The sequence below is a fragment of the Lissotriton vulgaris genome, chromosome 7 (genome assembly GCF_964263255.1).
Source record: "Lissotriton vulgaris chromosome 7, aLisVul1.2, whole genome shotgun sequence".
Lineage (NCBI taxonomy): Eukaryota > Metazoa > Chordata > Amphibia > Caudata > Salamandridae > Lissotriton > Lissotriton vulgaris.
This window is the reverse complement of record NC_141695.1, coordinates 1,410,861,445-1,410,883,008: the sequence shown is the minus strand read 5'-3', so window position 1 is coordinate 1,410,883,008 and position 21,564 is coordinate 1,410,861,445. Positions and strand designations below refer to the sequence as shown.

General features: G+C 45.2%; 1 protein-coding gene across 1 annotated transcript in view; it reads right to left on the bottom strand.

Moving 5' to 3' along the window:
• The window catches only part of LOC147705742 (phosphatidylinositol transfer protein beta isoform-like), a 276,208-nt gene that overhangs the window by 229,554 nt on the left and 25,090 nt on the right, over positions 1 to 21,564 (bottom strand). The window contains exon 2 of the mRNA XM_086932188.1: positions 14,978 to 15,008. Within this exon, the coding sequence (XP_086788314.1) occupies positions 14,978 to 15,008 (31 nt within the window). The remainder of the gene's footprint in view (positions 1 to 14,977; positions 15,009 to 21,564) is intronic.

Here is a 21,564-nt window from a genome sequence, read left to right as displayed (position 1 = left end):
GAACTGGGCCAAGTCAGGGGTGTACACGTTCGGCCCAGACACCCCGGAACCCGAGATTAGGATCGGTGATGTGAGACTAGCCTGGTACCCCACCACGTTTAAATATCTAGGAGTACACATTTATAGAACCTCACCGGAAGTACTGGATGGCAACCTAACACGGGCCATCACGTCCATACGATCGTAAATCTCCTTTTGGAAGACTCTCCCACTCAACGTGCCAAGCAGAGTGACACTGGTGAAAATTATTGTGCTGCCAAGGTTGCTATATTACTATGCCAACATCCCAACCTATGTCCCGACCCGTATGTTCAGGGAGCTGGAAACCATGGTCAGAGATCTCATTTGGAACACCGGGTTAGAGGAGATTATGAGTACGAATTCCTCTAGTGGAATCAAATGGTTAAATCACATTTGCTCTTGGTGCACTAAACTGGGGCTTGCCCATTTCTGGAATAATCCCTCAGCCATGACACCAAACTGTAAACAGCAGCTTAAAAATGCATATTGGGCTTTTGTGAATAACGAAAGAACGCTTGACCCAAATACTGGTATCCTTACACAAAAATTTATGCTAACTAAGGACACTCCCTGCTTTGAACAATTTATGGATGAAATACAGCCTCCACTGACAAAAACTTTGTTTTTGAAATTCGATACGGAATATTACAAATTAACTCAATAACCAGCAGATGGAGGAACAAACCGGACTGTAATCTTTGTATTTTGTGTAATCAGGAGGCAATTGAAACTACTAGCCATGTGTTTTTCTTTTGTACTGCATATAAGTCTGCCAGATCCAAATGGATTAAACCGCTATGTAAAAACTTGGGGATAAGACAACTTATCGTAGCGGAACGTATATTTGCTTCAAACACCTCGAGGCTAGTGGTATTTACTTTGAGCAGGTATTTATTTAACGTTTATTTGATTAGGAAGAAACATGGTCTATGTATATAAACTCTCCAATCCGTTTATTTTATATTGTGATTTTTTTCTATTTTTTTTTCTTTTAGACAATATCCGTGCTGTTTGGCACTTTTAACTCTGGCTTTTTATCTATTTATATCTGTAGTGCTATTTTTACTATGGTATTGTACTTGTGTGGTGATGCAATAGGGTTTTTTTTTAGCAATTTCCTTCTTTCCAGATGTATTGACTTGCCACTAAAATGTAAAGAATTGATATTGTGATAATGGAAATTTTATTGAAATGTGAGTTTTGTGCACTTTTATGGTTTCCAGCCGAAATAAAGTTTTTGAATTGAATTGAACACCGGGAGGCCCAGAGTAGCGTTGAGAAAACTGTATACCCCTGTCGACGCCGGGGGCCTTGCAGTGCCCAACCTGGAGCTCTACTACCTGGCAGCACAGCTGCAATGGACGGGCCTGGCTCAGTGTCAGGAATCTAGATTAAACGGCTACTGACACGGACATGCTGTCCCCTATACAAATACACACGATGTTCCACCCTCTGACGAAGGTAACACGCCAGACACAGTTACACATTGCAGTAGCCAACAAATGCTACTCCCAGGGCCTTTGACTTACAAAGACACTAAAGCTGTATGCCCCGGCACTCCCACTCTTGGGCACTCCCAGAGCCACAGGTGTGGTGACGGAGGCAGTGATGGAGCAATGGACACGGTCGGGGGTGGACACCATGGCGGATCCCTTTTGCGACACTCGCTGAAGATGCGGGACTGCCAGCCGGACAGTTCTTACAATACGCCTCCATTATAAGGGCATACACGCAGAAGTGGGGTAGCATCGCGGAGGAACCACCTACACATAAACTTGTGCAGTACTTACACGTTATGGGGAATGGTTCACACGTGATCCATTAGTTAACACAGGCACTGCGGTCACACACACAGCATACTCTGCAGCCGCTACGGGATATATGGGCGACGGACAGGGGGAGGGAGTGGACAGACAAAGAATGGGCGATGGTAATTGAAAGTCCCAGATATATTCCACACAATGTACGCTTTAAACTTATACAGTTTTACATATTGCACAAGGCATACCTTTCGCCCGGATAAAATCAATCAGTACTTCCCCGGAACCTCTGCGGGATGCCAGCGATGCACACTGACGAGAGCAGATCTCCTTCACATGTTATGGCTCTGCCTAAGGATTCAGACATACTGGCAGGCGGTACTGTCACTACTGGAGAAAGGCACGGCCATGCAAGTACCATACACATGGGAAGCATGTTTACTAGGCCTCTACAAGAGGACAAAGCACAACAAAGTCCCCTTCCGCTTCTGAGACCTAGGCCTCATCACAGCTAAGAGACTCCTCACCAAACATTGGAAGCACAAAGAGCCACCACTCGTTGAACATTGGCACGCCTCCCTTAACAACTGGGCAAGGGCAGAGAGCATTACACTCCATAACGAAGAGACAGCGGGACTTCGGAAATTCCCCATAGCGAACCTTTGGGACGAGACACTGAGCTCCTTCCACCGAGAATGCCTGACTCAGGGAATTCCCCCGACTAGCACCCCTCCCGATACAACCATGACGTGACACCAGTTTGGGGCTCCCGCAGCCTACTTGCCATACACATGGCTGATCTACGCGAATATACCCCCCGCCTCGCCACGATCCACCCACCGGCCGCTGAGCTGACTGTCCATGGGCGTACACGTTGACATTGGCCGCAAGCAGCAGCCACTCTTAGCTCCCATTAAGCTGACACACTCTCGCCTTATCACGCACCACACACTTCCAAGTTGACTCCCCCCCTTTTTCTTTTATCTTTTCTTATCCTTTTCTCCTACTCATGTTACAAATTTCCCTCTTCTTTCTCCCTTGATTTCTTGACTATATAGCTAGCTTTAGGTCCAGAGACGGTTCCGTTAACAGGCGCGCTGATCAGGCAATCAGACTTAAGCACACGTGTCTACAGCAATGCTGTCTCGCTCAACCACGACCGCAATAGGATATATGCACATCGGATAATCTGAGTGGGGGGGGGGGGGGGGGGGGGGGGAAGATGCACACTAGCGCCTCTGACACGACAACGGACACACTGGGCAAACGGGTTTAGTCCCAAAATAAGGCGGCAACGGGCCTCATGTCAACCCCGAGGCGCGAGGACGACACATCAGTCCCGCCACCAGGCTCCGCAGCTAACACTGCGCTGACACACAAAGCTGCGACACCAGGGTTGGGTCACACGCTGCGAGATGGGTCCCCCCAGTGGCTACGGACCACCGTGACCGACCACGTGCCAGTACACCCCGCTTTTAAAAGGTATGACACTTGTGATATCCTGAATATTATGTTACAATGTACTTAATGAATAGACTCGTGGAGATACCACGCACTGTTATGGCTTGAGTCAATGAATGACGTTCTGTTCATGTTTTGTGAAAACAATAAAACATATTCAAACAAAAAAATCAGGGTTCTGAGTGAGCAGGTCTGGGAGAGGGTCACTCTCTTCCTCCTGTCCCTCATCTGTGACCATGTGCAAGCCCATGTCCTCCATGTCAACAGATGCCTTGAGCCTGTTCACATGAAGTACTCTGTGAGGGCTCCTGGAAGTTCCAAGGTCTACCAGGTAGGTGACCTCTCCCTTCTGTTCAAAGATGGTATAGGGTCCAGACCATTTGTCTTGGAGAACTGTTGGAGCCACTGGCTCCAACACCCACACCTTCTGCCCAGGCTGGTAAACAGTAAGGACAGCCTTTTGGTCATGCCAAGCTTTTTGAAGTTCTTGGCTGGCCTCAAGGTTTTTGGATGCCTTCTCCATGTACTCTGCCATTCTGGAGCGGAGACCAAGTACATAGTCCACTATGTCATGTTTAGGCTTTTTGACAAGTAACTCCCATCCTTCCTTCACAAGACATAGGGGTCCTCTTACAGAATGCCCAAATAGACGCTCAAAAGGGCTGTAGCCAACCCCCTTCTGTGGGACCTCTCTGTAAGCAAACAGAAGGCAGGGTAAAAGGATGTCCCATCTTCGCCTAAGCTTTTCAAGTAACCCTTTTATCATCCCTTTTAGGGTCTTGTTAAATCTCTCCACAAGCCCATTGCACTGTGGGTGATAGGGTGTGGTAAATTTGTAATTTACTCGCCACTCCTTCCACATTGCAGTCAAGTATCCTGACATGAAGTTTGCACCTCTGTCAGAGATCAACTCCTTAGGAAACCCCACTCTGGAGAAAACTCCAAGTAGGGCCCTGGCCACAACAGGAGCTGTAGTGGTCCTAAGGGGAATAGCTTCTGGATACCTGGTGGCATGATCCACTACCACCAGTATAAATCTGTGCCCAGATGCTGTTGGGGGGTCCATTGGTCCAACAATGTCAATCTTCACTCTCTCAAAGGGTACCCCCACCACACGTAGTGGTATAAGGGGGGGGGGCTTTGTGGTGCCACCTGATTTGCCACTGGCTTGACAGGTGACACATGAGCGACAAAACTATTTGATGTCTTCAGACATATGAGGCCAGTGAAAGTGAGGGACAAGCCTGTCCCAAGTCTTATTCTGGCCTAAGTGACCTGCAAGGGGAATTTCATGGGCTAAGGTAAGAAGGAAACCTCTCAGAGACAAGGGGATGACCAGCCTCCTGGTCGCACCAGGCTTGGGGTCTCTTGCCTCAGAGTATAGGAGTCCATCATCCCAGTACACCTTGTGGGTACCTGTAGCATTCCCTGCAGCCTCAGCAGCGGCCTGCTGTCTGAGGGGTTCAAGAGAGGAACAGTCTAACCGTGCCTGCCTCAAGTCTGCCCTGGAAGGTCCCCCTGCCCCAAGAAACTCAACCTTATCAGGTTCAAGCTCCTCTTGGACAGTTCCTTCTGGGGTCTTTGGGTCAGCCCCCTGAGAGGGACGATCCTCACCTTGAAGCAGGGGGGAAGGCACTCCCTTAACCCTACTGCTCTTCCTCTTGGGTAATGTCTGGTCCATTGTTCCAGGATCCAGCACTTGCTCAGCTGAGCATTTCTTGGCATGCGACCTGGTCACAGCAAGGACATGTGTTGACAAACCTAACATTTCCACATGAGTCCTATACTCCACTTCTGACCATAAGGAGGATTCCAAATAATTGCCCAAAAGACAGTCCACTGGGAGGTCTGAACTAACTACAACCCTTTTGAGGCCAGTTACCCCTCCCCAGGAGAAATAAACAACTGCCATACTGTGATTGGTAGTGACATTGCTAGCATTGGTCACTAGGTAGTCTGAACCTAGTATTACCTAATCAGGGTCCACAAAGTTTGGTGTCACCATAGTGACCCTGGCACATGTGTCCCTGTAGGCCTGAGCCATTTTTCCATTGATTAAAGGCGTTTGACTGTATTTGCCCAGAGTACTGGGACTTACAGTAGGGGTCATATCCATGTCCCCACTACAAACAAGAACAGCCTGAGTAGGTATCCTGACTAAGTCAGATCCCACCTCAGTTCCCAGGGTTAACCTAACTATAGCCTTGGGGGGTGCACTACCACTACTAATTGTACTAGGGGGTGCAGGTGCCTTGGGGGCAGTAGTGGTAGGACCTGTGCCTTTCTTGGTGCACTTACTAAACCAGTGAGTCTTACTTTTACAGTATTGGCACCATGGTTTTCTTGGAACATCAGTCTTCTTCTTTTGGGAATTCTGAGACCCACCCTCCTTGGATTGTTGGGGCCCTGTTGAAGACTTCTGGTCATTTTGTTTGTTCTCATTATTACCCTTCTGGTCTGCTTTCTTCTGGCCACCACCCTGATTCTGGTTCTGCTGCTTGACCCTTGTCCTGACCCATCTGTCTGCCTTCTGTCCCAATTCTTGGGGAAGAGGTCAGATCTGAGTCAATCAGGTGCTGATGCAACAACTGGTTCTGACAATTATTTTAGATTTGCGCTCTCATAATTAGATTATACAATCCTGTGTAATCAGTAACTTTACTTCCCAGTAACCAGCCTTCCAAAGCCTTAGTGGCACAATCAACAAAGTCACTCCAATCCTGAGACTGAGTTTTTTGGGTGTCTCTGAACATCAACCTGTACTGTTCAGTTGTTAAGCCAACCCCTTCAATCAGTGCATTTTTCAGGACTTGGTAATCATTAGCATCCTCAGCTCTAACAGTGAGGAGCTTATCTCTACCTTTACCTTCAAAGGAGAGCTACAAAACAGCTGCCTACTGACTCTGGGGTACCTACTGTACAGTGCAGGCCCTCTCCAAAGCAGTCATCCATTTGTGGATGTCATCTCCTACCTTATAGGAGGGCACTATTTACTCAGGTGTCTATTAACAAAACTCCTGTCTTTATCTCTAGGGATAATGCTGCCACCAGTGGGTTCTAACCCACTCAATTTCTGCTCTCTGGCAAGGGCAAGTTCTTCCCTTTGGATCCTCAGATTCACTTCCTTCATCTTTGCTTCATGTTCTCTTCTCTGAGGGGAAGTCATCCCTCTCTGAGAAGAGGCCTGAGAGACATGGGAGTGAACAGATCTGTTAGAGCCTCTGGAGTGAGACCTAGCTCGTCTGTTCCCAATGTTAGGCCTGCTTGTGGATGGGACTGGGGCTCCCCCAGTGCCATCCCCATGTAGGCTTAAATTGGCCCTTGTAAGTCTACTGTCTACTGACTGTCTGCCACATGGTAGTGATGTCTGCCAATTTAGGTACGAGCTCACCAACTTTTGTTCATTATTTAAATTTATATTTGCAATTTAGTAGTATTTGCCTCCAAAGCCATTCTTATAGCTTTGGGGGCCTGTAATTGTTGATTTGGCACACTTTTAAGAGTGTGATGATTAGTAGTGTGTTGGTGTTGTCATTGGCAGTGCTGCCAGGGGCAATGGGTGGTGCAAGCTCTAGTGTCCTGTCGAGAGCCCCGGTACTACTTTATTTTTATTTATATTTTTTTTACAAATTAAGCACTGCAGTTTTCCTAATATTTATCCCTATTCTAAAGGTTATACCTCTTTGCAGAGGTCTCCTGTTGAGGAGATATAAAAGTTTTTTTTAAAAATTATTTTCCCACTTCTTTTTAGAAGAAGTAGGTGTCTGCTTAGAAGTGTCCTTCTCAGGACTGTCCATTAGCTGTGGTTTTAAAAAGCTTTCCCACCCAGACTGTCCCTTCCCAGTTCTGCACATGCAGTTTTAATTATTTTGGGAAGTTCTTGTGGTTGGTCTCTAAAAAACTGACCTCTCTTAGGTGTTGGCGACATCAAACTAAGGCAGCCACCCCTGAAGCCAAGCGGGGCGGGCAAAGGCCAGACCTGGAAGTCAGAAGGAACCGAAGAATGGGGGACCTGCTGCTCCTCCGACGAACACCTCGGCCTCGGAAATGGCAGGGAGCCGCCTTTCAATGATGCCAGCGAAAAAGACACCACGCAGCGGCCTGTCTCTGGGGAGGATGACACCAGTATGCAGCCAACCTCCGGAGAAGAGGGAGAGTCCTAAGACAAATCCGTGGCACTACCCCTGTGCGGAGCCGTAAAGTCCACCACCTGAGGCAGGACATCGACACCACCCGGCGCAGACGGAGACACCAGACAGGGCTCCTCCAAGTCACACCGCGCTGGGGACCGGAGCGGAGCCAGAGCTGAAGTGGTCAAGGAATGGCACCGACTCTACCTCCGCCGAGGCATCCGCCTGCGTGGAGGAAAGAGGGACCGGGGGAATGTGACACAAAGCCCTCCTTCAGCCTCAGCCCAGGATGTGGCGGAGGTGGCCCGGAGACCCATGCAGCGGCAACAGGGACGATTCACCCTCCGACTCGCCCTCCGACGAGGCAGTCGCCTGCGGGGAGGGATGAGAGGGGCCCGGAAAGGGACGAGGGGACCCCACCCAGCATCGACCCAGAGCGGACCGAGGAGGGTCCACCGACCCCTGTGGTGTTGCCCGGACCAGCAGGGGCCGGCGCCGTGGCGGTGTCAGCTCAGCCGTGGACAAGGCATTCGCCTGTCCAGAGGGCCGAGCAGGGCTCGGGGATGCGACCCGAGCCTCTGCGACCTCCCGCAACACCACAGGGACTCCCGTGGCAGTTTGCAGCGAGGCAGAGGCGCCGTGGTCTGAAGGAGGGATCCCCGAAGGGCCGCACCCCAACAGCACCACATCCTCCAAGTCCAAGTCTGGATCCGAACCAGTCGAGCCGGGGCCTGGGCCGGAGGGCCCCGCGCAAGGCAAGGGATCCGCTAACGCCCCAGGAGGGCACAGAGGAGGAGGCGCCAGCGAGGCCTGCAAAGCCGCTGCATATCTCTCCATCTGGACTCTTGACGCTCTGTCACCGGGAAACGGTGGATAGGAGGACGACACGCGGGGCAGATTCACCCGTGGAGAGCCCACGCCCACTGCAGGAAAAAGCACCAGCCCCCGGGGGCAAACTGCGACACTTACCCACCGGGGAGCGATGCTCTCACGACATCGGAGAAGGGCGAGGACAACAACGGCCGTATCTGAAGCAGTCTACCGAGGAGAGGAAGCAGACCTTTAGAGACACTGCAAGAGTAGTTTCATCCGTCGCTCCCACCGCGACTCCGGCTTCAACTGTTGGCATGCCTCAAAATCAGTGGTGCCGTGATCCTCCCCAGGAGACACAACTATAAAAATTAGATCCATCCCCTATTTAAAACCTGTCTGGAAAAATACTAACCAAAATAGAGATGAGTGTCGTAGAAAAAGGACTTACATTTGTTCCAACAAAACCCACGGACTATGTTCGTCTGAAAACAGAGTTCATAGAGTTCTGCAGAAAAATTCATCTCACCACATTTTTCTCAAACAAGAAGAAATACATACAGAAACCACGGGATTGAGAAAAAAAAATCTAGTTTCCGTCCACCCGCGAATAAAGTTCCCAAGGAGGTAATCATTTTTGAGAAAACCGTTTTATCAGCTATAGCCTCTCAGGAAAAAAGGAAACCAAGCTTTGTTAAATCTAATTTTACAAAAGTTCAAAGCCGATAAAGGCGGTTCCATTGTTGTTTGGGGCACTACGGAATACATAGCAGAAGCTTAAAGACAACTAGCGGACAATGAGTGCTACAAAAAGATTGAAAAAGACCCTACATTAGACCTGCAAAAAGAATTATTTACACTATTGAACAAAGGATTCGAAAACGGTTTCCTAGGCAAGAAAGAGTGAGTATTTGCAAAATAAACACCTAAGAACTCCGTTCTATGTACTTCCAAAAGTGCATAAGGACGAGAACAACCTCCGGGCAGACCAAAGATTTCGGGATGTGAATCCTTATTTGAACCCATTTCAAAATTTATCGATTTCTTTTTAAAACCATTTATGACAGGTGTAAAATCATTCTTACAAGATACAACGGACTTCATTAACAAACTCGATTCCCTTCCATTTACGGAGAATAAAGACTACCTAGTCAGCATGGATGTTGAATCGTTATACACACAAATCCCACAGATGAGGGTTTGGAGGTCCTACAACTTTACCTTGAAACTCTAGAGAGGCCAATGAAAATTCCAACAGAATTCATTCTTCACTTGGTCAAAATGGCTCTTAAGAGAAATTATTTTAAATTCAAAGACTACTTCTTTTACCCCCAAAAAAAGGAGTCGCAATGGGATGTCCTTTTGCACCGGAACTGGCAGTACTCTATATGAGTCAATATGAAGAAAAATTCATATATGCAAACAATCCTTTTAAACAGTGGATCGGCGGTTGGATCCGCCATATCGACGACGTCTTTTTAACTTGGACGGGCAACGAAGAACAACTTTTTGCTTTCCATGAGTGGTTGAATAACCGAACAGGAGATATTAAGTTCAGTATACAACATTCCAAAGAAAAAATGTCTTTTTTTGACGTTGAAGTTTACTGTTCAGAAGGCAAATTAGTCACCACATTATTTAAAAAGTCTGATCGAAACAAAGCATTACCACACAAGCAACCATCCCCGAAGCTTAAAAGAGAATATACCTCTGGGACAGTTCCTTCAAATCAGAAGGAATTGTACTTTCAAAGACGAGTACATGGCCCATGCTAATGTACTTAGAGAAAAACTTATATCAAGAGGATATCCATCTAATCTCCTGAAACATTCTATGAAGAGAGCATGGTGGACACCATGTGAGGATTTACTTCTAAAAAAAGGAAAAAGACCCAAAATCGTCTTGTTTGTGTGTCAACCTTTTGCCCACTTCGTACTGGCTAAAAAAAAGCCATACATCAAAATTGGCATTTACTAAAAGATTTGGACATTCAATTCTCAGAAGCACCACTGTTTGCTTTTAAGAAAGATAAGAGCATTGCGAACTAGATTGTACGGGCAGCACTTCCAAAAGCAAAATCATCACCTCTAAGAGACTATGTTAATCTACCACCAATTCTAGGACATCACAAGTGTGGAACATGCATCTGCTGCCCTTCAACCATAGAAGGAGATCTCTTCCAACAAGATGGAATATCTTTGAAGGATGAAAAATTTACAAATTGTAAAACAAAATACGTTGTATATGGAATTTTATGGCCCTGCCAGAAATTATTCATAGGCAAAACAAACCAAGAAAATAGACCGCGGATTTCGCAACACAAATCAAGGATTTGAAAACACGTTCTGACAGCCCCCCTAGTTCAACACTGGATTGACCAGACACACACTGAGAATGATGTGAAATGGACTATCATTTCTAAAATTGAGCCAGACCCAAGGGGTGGCAACCTGGAGGCCATGTTATCAAAACGCGAAGCTTCACTCATCTTAAAATACAACACTGGCATAAGTGGCCTTAATGAAATGTCTGAAATTTACCATCTATAAAAAAGTGTTGTTCATGAACAACAAATAAAGTGGCCTTCGTACTCAGCTAGAGGCATTTCCCAGAATTCATTTAACCTTGACTGAGACTACCTCCGGGGACAGGATGATACCTGACACACACAAAGATGATATTCATTCATTACCAAATTCCCACATTCTCACGTAAACCAGACAATGTTCGCAACACAGTCCTTACATTCCCATAGCAGGATCAACTAGTCAATCCGGACATAAGAGACTACATGTCCCATCATCCGTAGAGGTTCTGTAGTTGTATCTTGTACGGGCCGTTTTTGAGTATTTCAAACTTGACTTTATGATTCTTCAGTCTGTAAAACCATGGTTAAATCCATTTGAGTATTGATTTCATCAATTTACTGTCGCATAACCACGCGACCCCTAGCGGATACGAACTACATTACCCAGCTATTCTCGTGCGCTCATGACGTATTTTTTATGCGCAAAGACACATCCATATGGACATGGTGATCGTGAATTAGAGACGCCGGTATTAGGAGCTCCTCGATAAAGAATAAGGTATAAGCGATATGCGATAAGCGATCAATCACTATTCTAAGCTATGCTACTCAGTAATTACAATATATTTGACACCACCACCAAGCGGTTCTGTTTTAAGGTTCTTGAAACATCCGCTCTTTAGCCATATCGAAAGTTTACTCCTTGCATTTTATAGCATCTTTCCTTGAAGCTATAGGCCCCATTGAGGCCACTTTCATATAGCCAATGTGAGACATCCATCGAGATCCGGCCTCACAAGAAGTGGTTTGGCATAATTATTGAATCGCAATCCCCCTATATGTTGATTCACCCTGTTTTCACAAAACTTAAGCTCGCTCCCAAATATTGGTTCTTGATTGTAAATCTGCGGCGAATATTTTTTAAAGGAAGAAACATACTTCTTATTCAACCAGCTCCCCCGCCAAATTGAAATATTCCACCGAGCAGCAACATTTGAGGATCTATATCCTAGGTTGAGTCTATAGTCAAGTGCACAACCAGCTTTTTATAGCAATTGAAGGAAACAAGTTTCTTCAAAGACAAATTTAACAAGTAATTCGATATTCCTTTACTGGTTTCTTTCAGAATTCATTCAAAGCAAACGGACTTACAAACAAAATACAATTAAAATTCCAAAACGTCAAATCAAACAGGTAACTGCTTCACAAATACTTTTTAGTGTACCCTTGTTGGACATCTAAGATTTTTTGACTACTAGTCACATATTTATGTTTCCTTCAGCTGGACTGTAAACTCTTCAATACTTCTTCACCATTATCAAATAAACCAGTCTTCTCATTATGTGAGTATCTTCCCAATCCATTGACCGCCACTTTTGTGTTGCTGCAACAATGTTAAGTTCAATTGTTTATACCCGCATTATGCCAACTTTTTCAGATATACATCAAAACGGTATTTCGCGAGATTACAGGTACAGTGCGAGAGTTGCACGAGCATGAATGAGTAGTGATGGTGACATAGTAATAGAAAGTAAGACAACTAATTTTTTGTTTCTCAGATTTGCTCCTCACATGGTCCTGAGGAGAATCCCTGTAATTGGGGGATTCGAAACGCGTCGACCCCTTGTTGTTTAATTATTAGGCCAATCAAATGCACTTTGTTGTACTTCTAAGAATTTTTTTGAAAATTTGAATTACTTGGATGGTCTAATTTAAAAACTGTTTTGTACGATTGATTTAAAATTAGTTTAGGCAAAAAAAAAACTCCCCTTTCTTCTCCCACCAGGCATCTTTAGCACTCAATCTTTTTACTCCCCCCCCCCCCCACTCTTCAAAAGGTTGTTGTGAGTGTGGCATAGAATGTGATAGGCTGTATGTGCATCGAATGTGAGTAGTTTGAACATCATCCTTTTCTATTTATCACTCCTTCTAAAATTCCACTCTTTTCCTTGCACATAAATTCACAGATAATGTATGTAAATAGGAGCTCCCTGTGTAGATAGGTTGTTTTTTCATTTGTAAAATTGTGTATTAATTTTTTAAAAAATACAATGACTTGAATATCAAAAAATAAATTCATTTTTGTATGATTAATTCAGGGCCGAAAGAGTAGTCGGTTCAGAATAATTGTGGCTCCATTATTCTGTCTATTTAGACCAATCATTGAGCAGTATTGGCATTTTGTTTTGTTGACCAGTGAACCTCCCCTAAACACCACAAACAAATGAGGTGAGGGTCCGTGCCGACATAAGACGCCCACACAACGTGCAAGTCTTGAAGCCTAAAGGCATTCGCACACTGTTCCACCCAAAAATTTGACATCGAGGAAGAAAAAGGGCCCAAAACAGGCCTAAGCAGAGACCGGATCCGCATTGCACACAGAATAGGAAAAAACTGACGTAGGCGTGCCGGGGTGGGACTTATGTGACCTAGCTGACCTCACATACGCGGACGACGCCTGGGCAGAGTCGCGTAATGCCGCCCCGCCCCCGACGTGCAGGGATGCTGTGGGAAAAAGTTTCCGGATCCAGTTTCACACCTGGGGATAATTCTACGGGAAGGAATCTGCGGCTAGTAGTCTATCAGATCTATATGTTTCTGAAATAGACACCCGATGCTGAGTTTATGAGCAGAGATTATTTGTACATCTCTGTATTTGTGGGTAACTATACTACAATGTGATTAATTTATCAAAATGTTTTCCTTCTTACATAATGTCTTACATTTGGATGGCACAGATGCCGACAAATACATTTGGTAATAACAAATGGTCTACTATTCTGTATTCCCACATCTCTGGATAAAAATGGTATGTCGCTTTATGTGGGTAGCCTAGAGCCCGCGACAGGAAAATGCCCTTAACACTGGACACCACTTTTATTTTTCCACTGAAAACTGGCCCTTTTTTGAGCCGGCAATTAAGGAAACCTAACAAACCTGTACATTTTTTTATACTAGACACATGGGGGAATCCAGGGTGGGGTGACTTTTGTCTCTTCCACCAGGTTTTTTACCCAGAAAACCTTTGCTAACCCCAAACCTCAACTAAAGAATGCGCATTTCCTCATATTTTTGCAAAAAAAACTTCTGAAATCGATAGGAAGACACAAATTTCGTACCATCCAGCATTACCCCAAGTCTCCCAGTAAGAGTGGCACCACACTTGCGTGGGTAGGTTAGTGCCTGCAATAGGGAAGACCCCAAAATACAATGTGGAGACAACATTTCCGGTTACAAAAAAGATCCGATTTGACGATTGGGGCAGATTGGGGTGGGGGTATTTGGGCCTGGGGAAAGAGCACATGCCCACTGGCGCCAAATATAATCCCTGGGGTTCTATTGTGCAGATCTGTGTTTTCAAATCATGCTCATGCAGTGACCCCAAGCAGGAAACCACTAGGAAAGGTTCAATTTAAAAGGGATGATATTCCTCTTTGCAATGATACCGCTTCCACCTGCACCAGTGGGGCAGAGATATGCCCCGAGCATCGAAGCAGTGAAATGAGCCAAATCGCCTCATTTCACTTTCTCTGAGATTATGTCAGTGTGACAATTGCATTTCAGAAGGGGATGGGGGGGGGGGAATTGCTTCAAGTGCTAGGGTACCTCTCTCTCAACTCTTGTGGCTAAAATAAATTTAAGGAAATCTCATTGGTGCTGGCATCAGAGGGATATGCTGTCTCGGGTGCTAGGACGGCTCTAGGCCGTCCTAGCACCCGAGGCAGCAAATCCCGTCTGCAGCAGTCCTCAGAACATTAGCACTGGTGCTGAGGAAGGCTCCAGGACATCCTCAGCACCGAATAGGTTAATTTCCAGGAAAAACATGTTCGATTACAACATTTGTTTGCTTGTGTTTTGCGCTGCAAGCACTATTTAAGCCTTCTAAAACGTAACTCCTCTGGAGGGAATCTTGATAGGGTAGTGTCACTTGCTACTAGAGACAGCAATTAGATAAAACAAAGTTCCTTGTTTCTTTGTATACAGGTACTGCTAAAATTGCTGGTCTTGAAGTCAGGAAACCAGGTGGCTGAGGGATGGCAGACAGATACCTTTAGGTACCAACAGGAACCATGACTAAGAAGAAAGAGTGAAAGCAAGCAGAAGCATAGCAAGGGAGAAGGCTGAAGCAAAGAGAAGGAAGCTTCTTTAAATAGAAAGATGTATTGCTTCTAGCAGACTCACTTTGCTTTGGTATACAGATTCACTGGGCAAAACATCCAATTCAGAAAAATTTGAACTGTAATCATGAAACAGATGATCATACTCACCTCCTCCACTGAAATAGGCAGCAGCACCCGACTGAAAAACAAAAAATAGGATAGTTAGTAAGCAAAATAAAAAGTATTTCAAAATAGGTTTGAGGCCCGGCATGGTCAAACAAACACAGACACTTTAGCAGTGCCAGACTGGAACAGGAGGTACAGTGCAGCTAGGCTGGTAACAAATGTTTAGCCTGGCTAAGCTAACCCAGCATTGCCAAGCTACAATAACAAACCTAGCACGAATAAGATAACAGACACCAAACAAACTTGCAAAGAGAACAGCTGGCTGGCAGATTAAAGAACAAGCTGCTACTGATCTAATAAGACACATGTTTGAGACCTGTAGGCATGCAATCCACAGAGGGTAGCCAGAAGAGAACACTGAAGCAAAGAAGTGCGGAGGATAACGGCTGGATAAGTAGTGACCAAACAGGAGCATGAAGCCTTGAACTGGACCAGAGACTCTTGTGCACACATCGGTGACTCTAGGGACTTCTGTTAGAGTGAAGAGGGTAAGTGCTACAAATGCTTGTGCTGAACCACTTTTGGAGCCAGTTCCAGTTCACAAGATGTTTATTTAGACCATGGTCTTTTAAACAATACAAAACAAAGCACAATCAGAGTCCAAAAAGTACGAACAGACAAAATTTCTACTACATCATAAATAATTAAAATTCAATACCGGTTAAAAAAGGTTAAAAGAGGGTGACTTCCTCAAGCACACAGTTCATTAAACCCCAATTTTATGGAAGTTCTCACATATCTAGAGGAATAAAAAATAAAAAAATAAAACAGATTTAAATTTTATAAAAAGGTTTAAAAGGACTTAAAATCAGTGTCCCTCCTACGATAGTTCCCTTCCAAAAAATTTGATGGCCTTCAGGAATTTACCCAATCCAATTGCAATTTCTAACGATGCATATCTGTAAGTAAGCATATCGCCTAGGCACGTGAAATTATCTTATGTGATAGGAATATAGGACGTAGAAACAGTTTCCTTAAATCATGTACAAATGTGCAATCAAGCAATATGTGCAACATGTCGTTTCTTAGGCCACGCCTGCAATTACAGTTACCTTCTGGGCCAATCAGTACGAACTTTAAATTCCCATCTATCTTCCAGGGGTTAATCCCCACCCGGAACCTTAGTATTTCATATCTTAGCCCTTAGTTAGGCAGTATATCCAGATATGGGAACCAACCTTCATTTACCCAGGAGTTCTTTAACCACTGGACCGATTTTTTCTCCAGCATGTAATCTAGGTCCTGTGCCCTTGAAAACGACTGGCCTTGTTCCCTAAGTGTTCTCTTTGTAAAGTCGCCTATCTGGGCGTTCTGGGTAAATCTCACATTAAGGCGCCCAGATACTTTCTGGAGTGTTTTTCTCACATCCTTTGCCCAGCCGAGATTACTTGTTTGGATTTCTCTCCACACCATTGTGAGACCTTAGGTGTCAATCCTGGGTCTTGGCGCTTCCAAAATCTTACCAGGGCCATTTGGGATTGTACACTCCAAGAGGTTAACCCTAGTTCCATTCTAATTGCTTGAACCATTGTACAATTAGGTAAATACATTTTTAATATTTTTCCCTCTTCGTGATCCCACTCATGTTTACCGCTCAAGTATAAGACTTCTGCCCCATATAATACTTGGGGGGCTCGGGGGGGGGATCATTGCTTCAAATGCCTTTATCATTGGTTTGTGGGTCATGTCTCCATATTCTTTATTAAACTTTTTTAGGCGACATGTGGATGAAAAAGCTTTTGCTTTTTGAGCCTCCAGAGGAGTGCGCCATTTTAGCGCACTATCAAACCAGAGGCCTAAGTATCTATATTCCTTGACTGCCTCTAGTTTGTCATCACCCAAAAACCAATTGAAATTCTTCTTACTCTTTCCAAAACATAAAACCTTGTTTTTTTTCCATATTTACAGTCAGTATTTTCCTATCACAATAGTGTTTAAAAGAAGTTAATTTCCTTTGGAGTCCTATTTCAGTTTGGGCCAGGATCACTAGGTCGTCAGCATATAAAAGGCAAGGCACTTTATGCCCATTCATTCTTGGACTGAAGATCTGCCAAAAAGATTTAACATAACAGGGGTGCCAAGACGCACCCCTGTCTAAGACCATTCCCTACTGATATCTTATGAGTTAAAGTCCCATGCACATCTCTAATGACCTGGGCCCAATTCCCACTATGGAGCTCTTTTAGGATCATCAGCAAGCCATCCGGTAATCCATATTTTAGCATATCTTCCCAAAGTTTATTACGATCCACAGAATCGAACGCAGCCTGAAAATCAACAAAACAACAATGTAGCTTCCCATTTTGTTCTATTGATTTCCGCGCCAGGGCCCATAAGGCGAAGCAATGATCTATTGTGGAGTGGCCTTCTTTGAAGCCACCTTGTTCCACTGGGATAATTGCTCTCTCTTCTGCCCAAATCTTTAATCTACCTAGTATTATCTTGGCAAAAACATTTTTCTCCAATATCGAGTATATTAATTAATCTATAATTCCTTGGTGCGTTGGCGGCCCCATTTTTATGGATAGGTCTGATTATCGCACCCTTCCAATTACTAGGTATTGTCCCTAGTTCTAGGATTATTGCAAACATGTTGGAGAAAAATTCAGCCCACCAAGGTGTACATGACTTAATTATCAGGGCTGGCAGGTTATCTGGGAGAGCAGCACTTGTTAAGTTAAGGGTCTTTATTGTAGTAAAGAAGTCTGGTTTTAGATCATCTACTAGACCTCTCCAGTCCCCCTGAACTTCCTCTTCAATTTGTCTCCCCGCTGGGTATAGTTCTTTCAGGTAAACCTCCCAAGCACCCTCTTCTACCACACAGATCATTGAAGCGGCTGAGGTCTCTGACACTGATCGGACTAGATTCCAGAACAGCCATATGTTCTTGGATTCTATTGCCTCCAGCAATTTCCCCCAACAAATATCCTTATGGGCTCTTCATGTGCTATTAAGAAGCATGAGATAGTCGTTCTTTAATTTGGCGAGGTTTTCTGCTCTAGCCTTATCAAATGTTTTACGCAGACTTCGCTGTTCTCTCCTTAATTCTCTTTTCTTATTTAGACAGCCTGTGTGTTTTGGTTACTCTTGCTGGCCTTTACGTCCATTCTAAGTTCAACCTTAATGCTTTGTACCACTTGGTTTATCTTAACAATATACCAGGCCAGATCTGAACCAGCTGCACATCCTAAAGGTATGTTTTGTTGGAGCCTGGTTAACTTTTCTATATATTCTTCAGTTAGCCGTGTTGAAATTCGCCTAGGATAGTCCATCTGTTGTATAATTACTTTCTCTGCGACAATTTCATGGGAATGTACCAGCTCCAATTCTAAAATATTGTGGTCACTATCTTCTATATGATTGACCTTGAAGCCCTTTATTAAGTTGAAATTCCATGCTGGCATAAAAACAATCTATGGGACAATTTTGTGACCCTTGTTTGAAAGCTTTCTTTGCCGGGCGGTCTTGTGGAAACCTGCCATTCAAACAGAAAAAGCTCTTGGTCGCTAAATAGTTTCCCAAACTTACGTCATGTGGAGAGCATGAGCTTTCGGGAAACTTTGCTTGGATTATATCGGATTCTAAAATTTCCAGATACATGAAATCATACTGCTTAGGGTTGAGTTTATGATTAAAATCTCCTACCAACAAAATCAAATCTGAATCGTACTTTTCACACAAAAGATCTACATCATTCTTAAAATTTCCCATTTCAGCTCCATATTCCTCCTGGGCACCCCATTGCATGTACACATTTAAAAGCAACACATTTTCTTTCTTATTACCAACAGCAATTAGGGTTATTCTACTGCAGAGCAGCCATTTACATGTTACAATGAGCTGGGATACATTTTTCACAGATTTTGTAGATAATAACGTCAATAAACCCCCTGCCGGGCGCCCTGCTCTAGATTTTACTGCCGGTCGATAGGCTTGACGGAACCCTTCCACTATAGGGGGCTCGCCACATAGCCAGGTCTCCTGGATACAAAGGATCACATTGTTTTCTGCAAGTTCTTTTAACCGTTCAAGCTTTATTTGATTTCCTAACCCATTTATATTCCAGGAGACTACTTTTAGGCCATATTCCACATCGCTAAGGGGACCGTACCTATTTGATACCTCTAAGTACTGCCTGGAAGGTCCTGGAGGGCCGGTACTACTAAGGCTCCAATTGTTCCAAGAGTCCTCAGGGGCAGAGTTATTTATTATAATATTAAGGTTTCCCGAGCCTAGCCCTACACCACTTTCTACAATCTTACTTGCCTTTTTCCTAGCCCTGCGTGATGCTTTAAGAAAGATTTGCCTTGCAGTACCCTTTCTTCTGCCCCTACTTCTTCGATAGGTACTAACCGAATCCCTGCTTTTAGTATCTCACTTTCTGGTCTCTCGATGGCGATTTTTACCAAGTCAGAATAAACTTGCACTTTGGTAAACTCTTTTCCATCGGAGGTTGCTTGAAAACCCACTAGGCGGAGATCCTTTGTGCCGATCCCTTTCAAATTAGGGCAGTGGGCGAATGAGTTAAGAAGAAGTGACCTATTTAAATAAGAGCTCTTCTTCATTTTTTTCCTGCCCCTTCCCATTTTTACTTGCTCAAAATACAGCCATTGGTTTCCTTTAAGCTCCATTCCTTTTGATTTTGGCCCCCTAAGTAGTTGTTGTGTATTAGTTCTAACTTCGATAGCTTTCTCGTTATATTGCTTCCCCTTATTATTTTGTTCTCTCTTAACCATACCTTTTATTGCTTACTTCCTTGCCGGATTCTCTGAACTTCCTATTCTTACTCTATTCGTTCTCTCTCTTATTTTTTGGGAACTTTAGTTTTAACACATGTTCCGTTAGACTTATTGATTCCTCCAACTCACTCGTTTTTCCCACTACTCTAGTTTTGCCCTTTCTTTGCACTCTTTTCCTAATGGGTCTCCCCTGTCTTCATAAAGTTTGTCTCTTATACTCGCCCCTTCTTTTTACAACCATAGGCTATTTTTAAATGTAAACTTCATGGTTTACAAAGGGGGGTTCTATATTCCCAACCTCCTCCCCCCCACAGTTGGTGTTACATGCTCGAGGTCAGGAACTGCTCTTATCATTGAGGGCCTTTGGCCCCCGATTCTTTGTAATTCACCCTGAATTTTTGAGAGGTGCAAATTCTGTGTTTTTAAGATATCATGATTTAACATGGTCACTTCCGATTCCCTGGAGTGTTTTTTGCAACATTAATATCAGGTCCAACATAGAAGCGGCCGGGTTTGTTGAAGTTTCTGGATTAAGCTGTAGAGATTGATTAGTCTTTGGTTCCCTTGGACCCTGTAGTGTGCTCATCATACACCTCAAGTCCCTTCGAGATTCCATTCTGGACAGAACAGTCATCATCTCCATGTCCTTGATTTTCACTATTTGTTCCCTTTGAATCAAGGAGTATAGATAATTTTGGGGACGAGGATAGTCGGGTTGACATTATAGGTCCATTATGAACAGTTAAAGACTGTACAGATTGGTTAATTAAGTTTTCAGAGTCCACCATTTGTTCATCAAATAAAACAGAGGTGCCTTCCTTCCAGGATTCCTCCCTGGCTGTTATCTGATCCATCGCAAGGGGCTTAACTGGTGAGAAAACCCTTTTCAAGCGTTTTAGCCGAGTCGGGCGGTCGAGCTCCATCTCGGCTCCCGGCTCCGGCGCTGCTCGGGAGCCTGGCCTGGCGGTTCCCAAGTGGCCCACAGGCTGTTTTCGGCACCACACGAAGCGGAAGGTGCAGGGCACCTGCGGGGCTGCTCCGATCGCCCCTGGTGCCGCTGTAGCGGCTGGATCGGTCTGGAGACGCGAGGAGAAGACGGCCGCGGGCAAAATGGCGGCCGGAGCCCTGATGAGTGCGCCGAGGACCGCAACTCTCTGTGGGAGGTACGCTTGACGATCGATTCTGAGAGACCTCTGAGAATCCTCTAGTTGAGAATAGTATTCCGGGGGCCTCGGTAACGGCAAGACACCGGGGGCGGCCCCGGTTACAATCTGCCTTCCCACGCCTGCCTGACCTTAAAATGGCAGCCGGGTGGGACTTGTAACTATCGGACGGCGCCTCTACTTGACCATCGGGTCCCAGCACTTACTGCCTCTCCCATAGGCGACCCCGCAAGCTCTCTGTGTTTCATACCTGCGGGGGTGAGCCCTCGTCAAGGATCCCTGGCAGTAACCCTCGCTTGCATCTACCTCTAGTGCGATCTACCGGACATGTGCAGTGCCTATCGGGAGGTGCCCACCCGACGACAACAACCCGGGAGGTAGGGTCGCTGGCTGCTCGCTGATTCCTAGCGGAGCCTCCCGCTAACATATCTGGGCAGGGGGGGGTGCACAACTGGCTCCTAGTGCTCCTTGCAACTCGCCAATGGACCTAAGCTTTGGACCGCCACTGACCGCAGAGCGAAGATAGGGCCTGCTCTTAACATGCCTGGGCAGCGCCCCATGGCCAACGCGTGACCGCACCAACACCTCCACCACCTTGTGCACCCTCACACCCACCGAGCCGGATGACCGCAGGCTCCCCAAGATGGCGACGTGTGGGTCCCCAAGC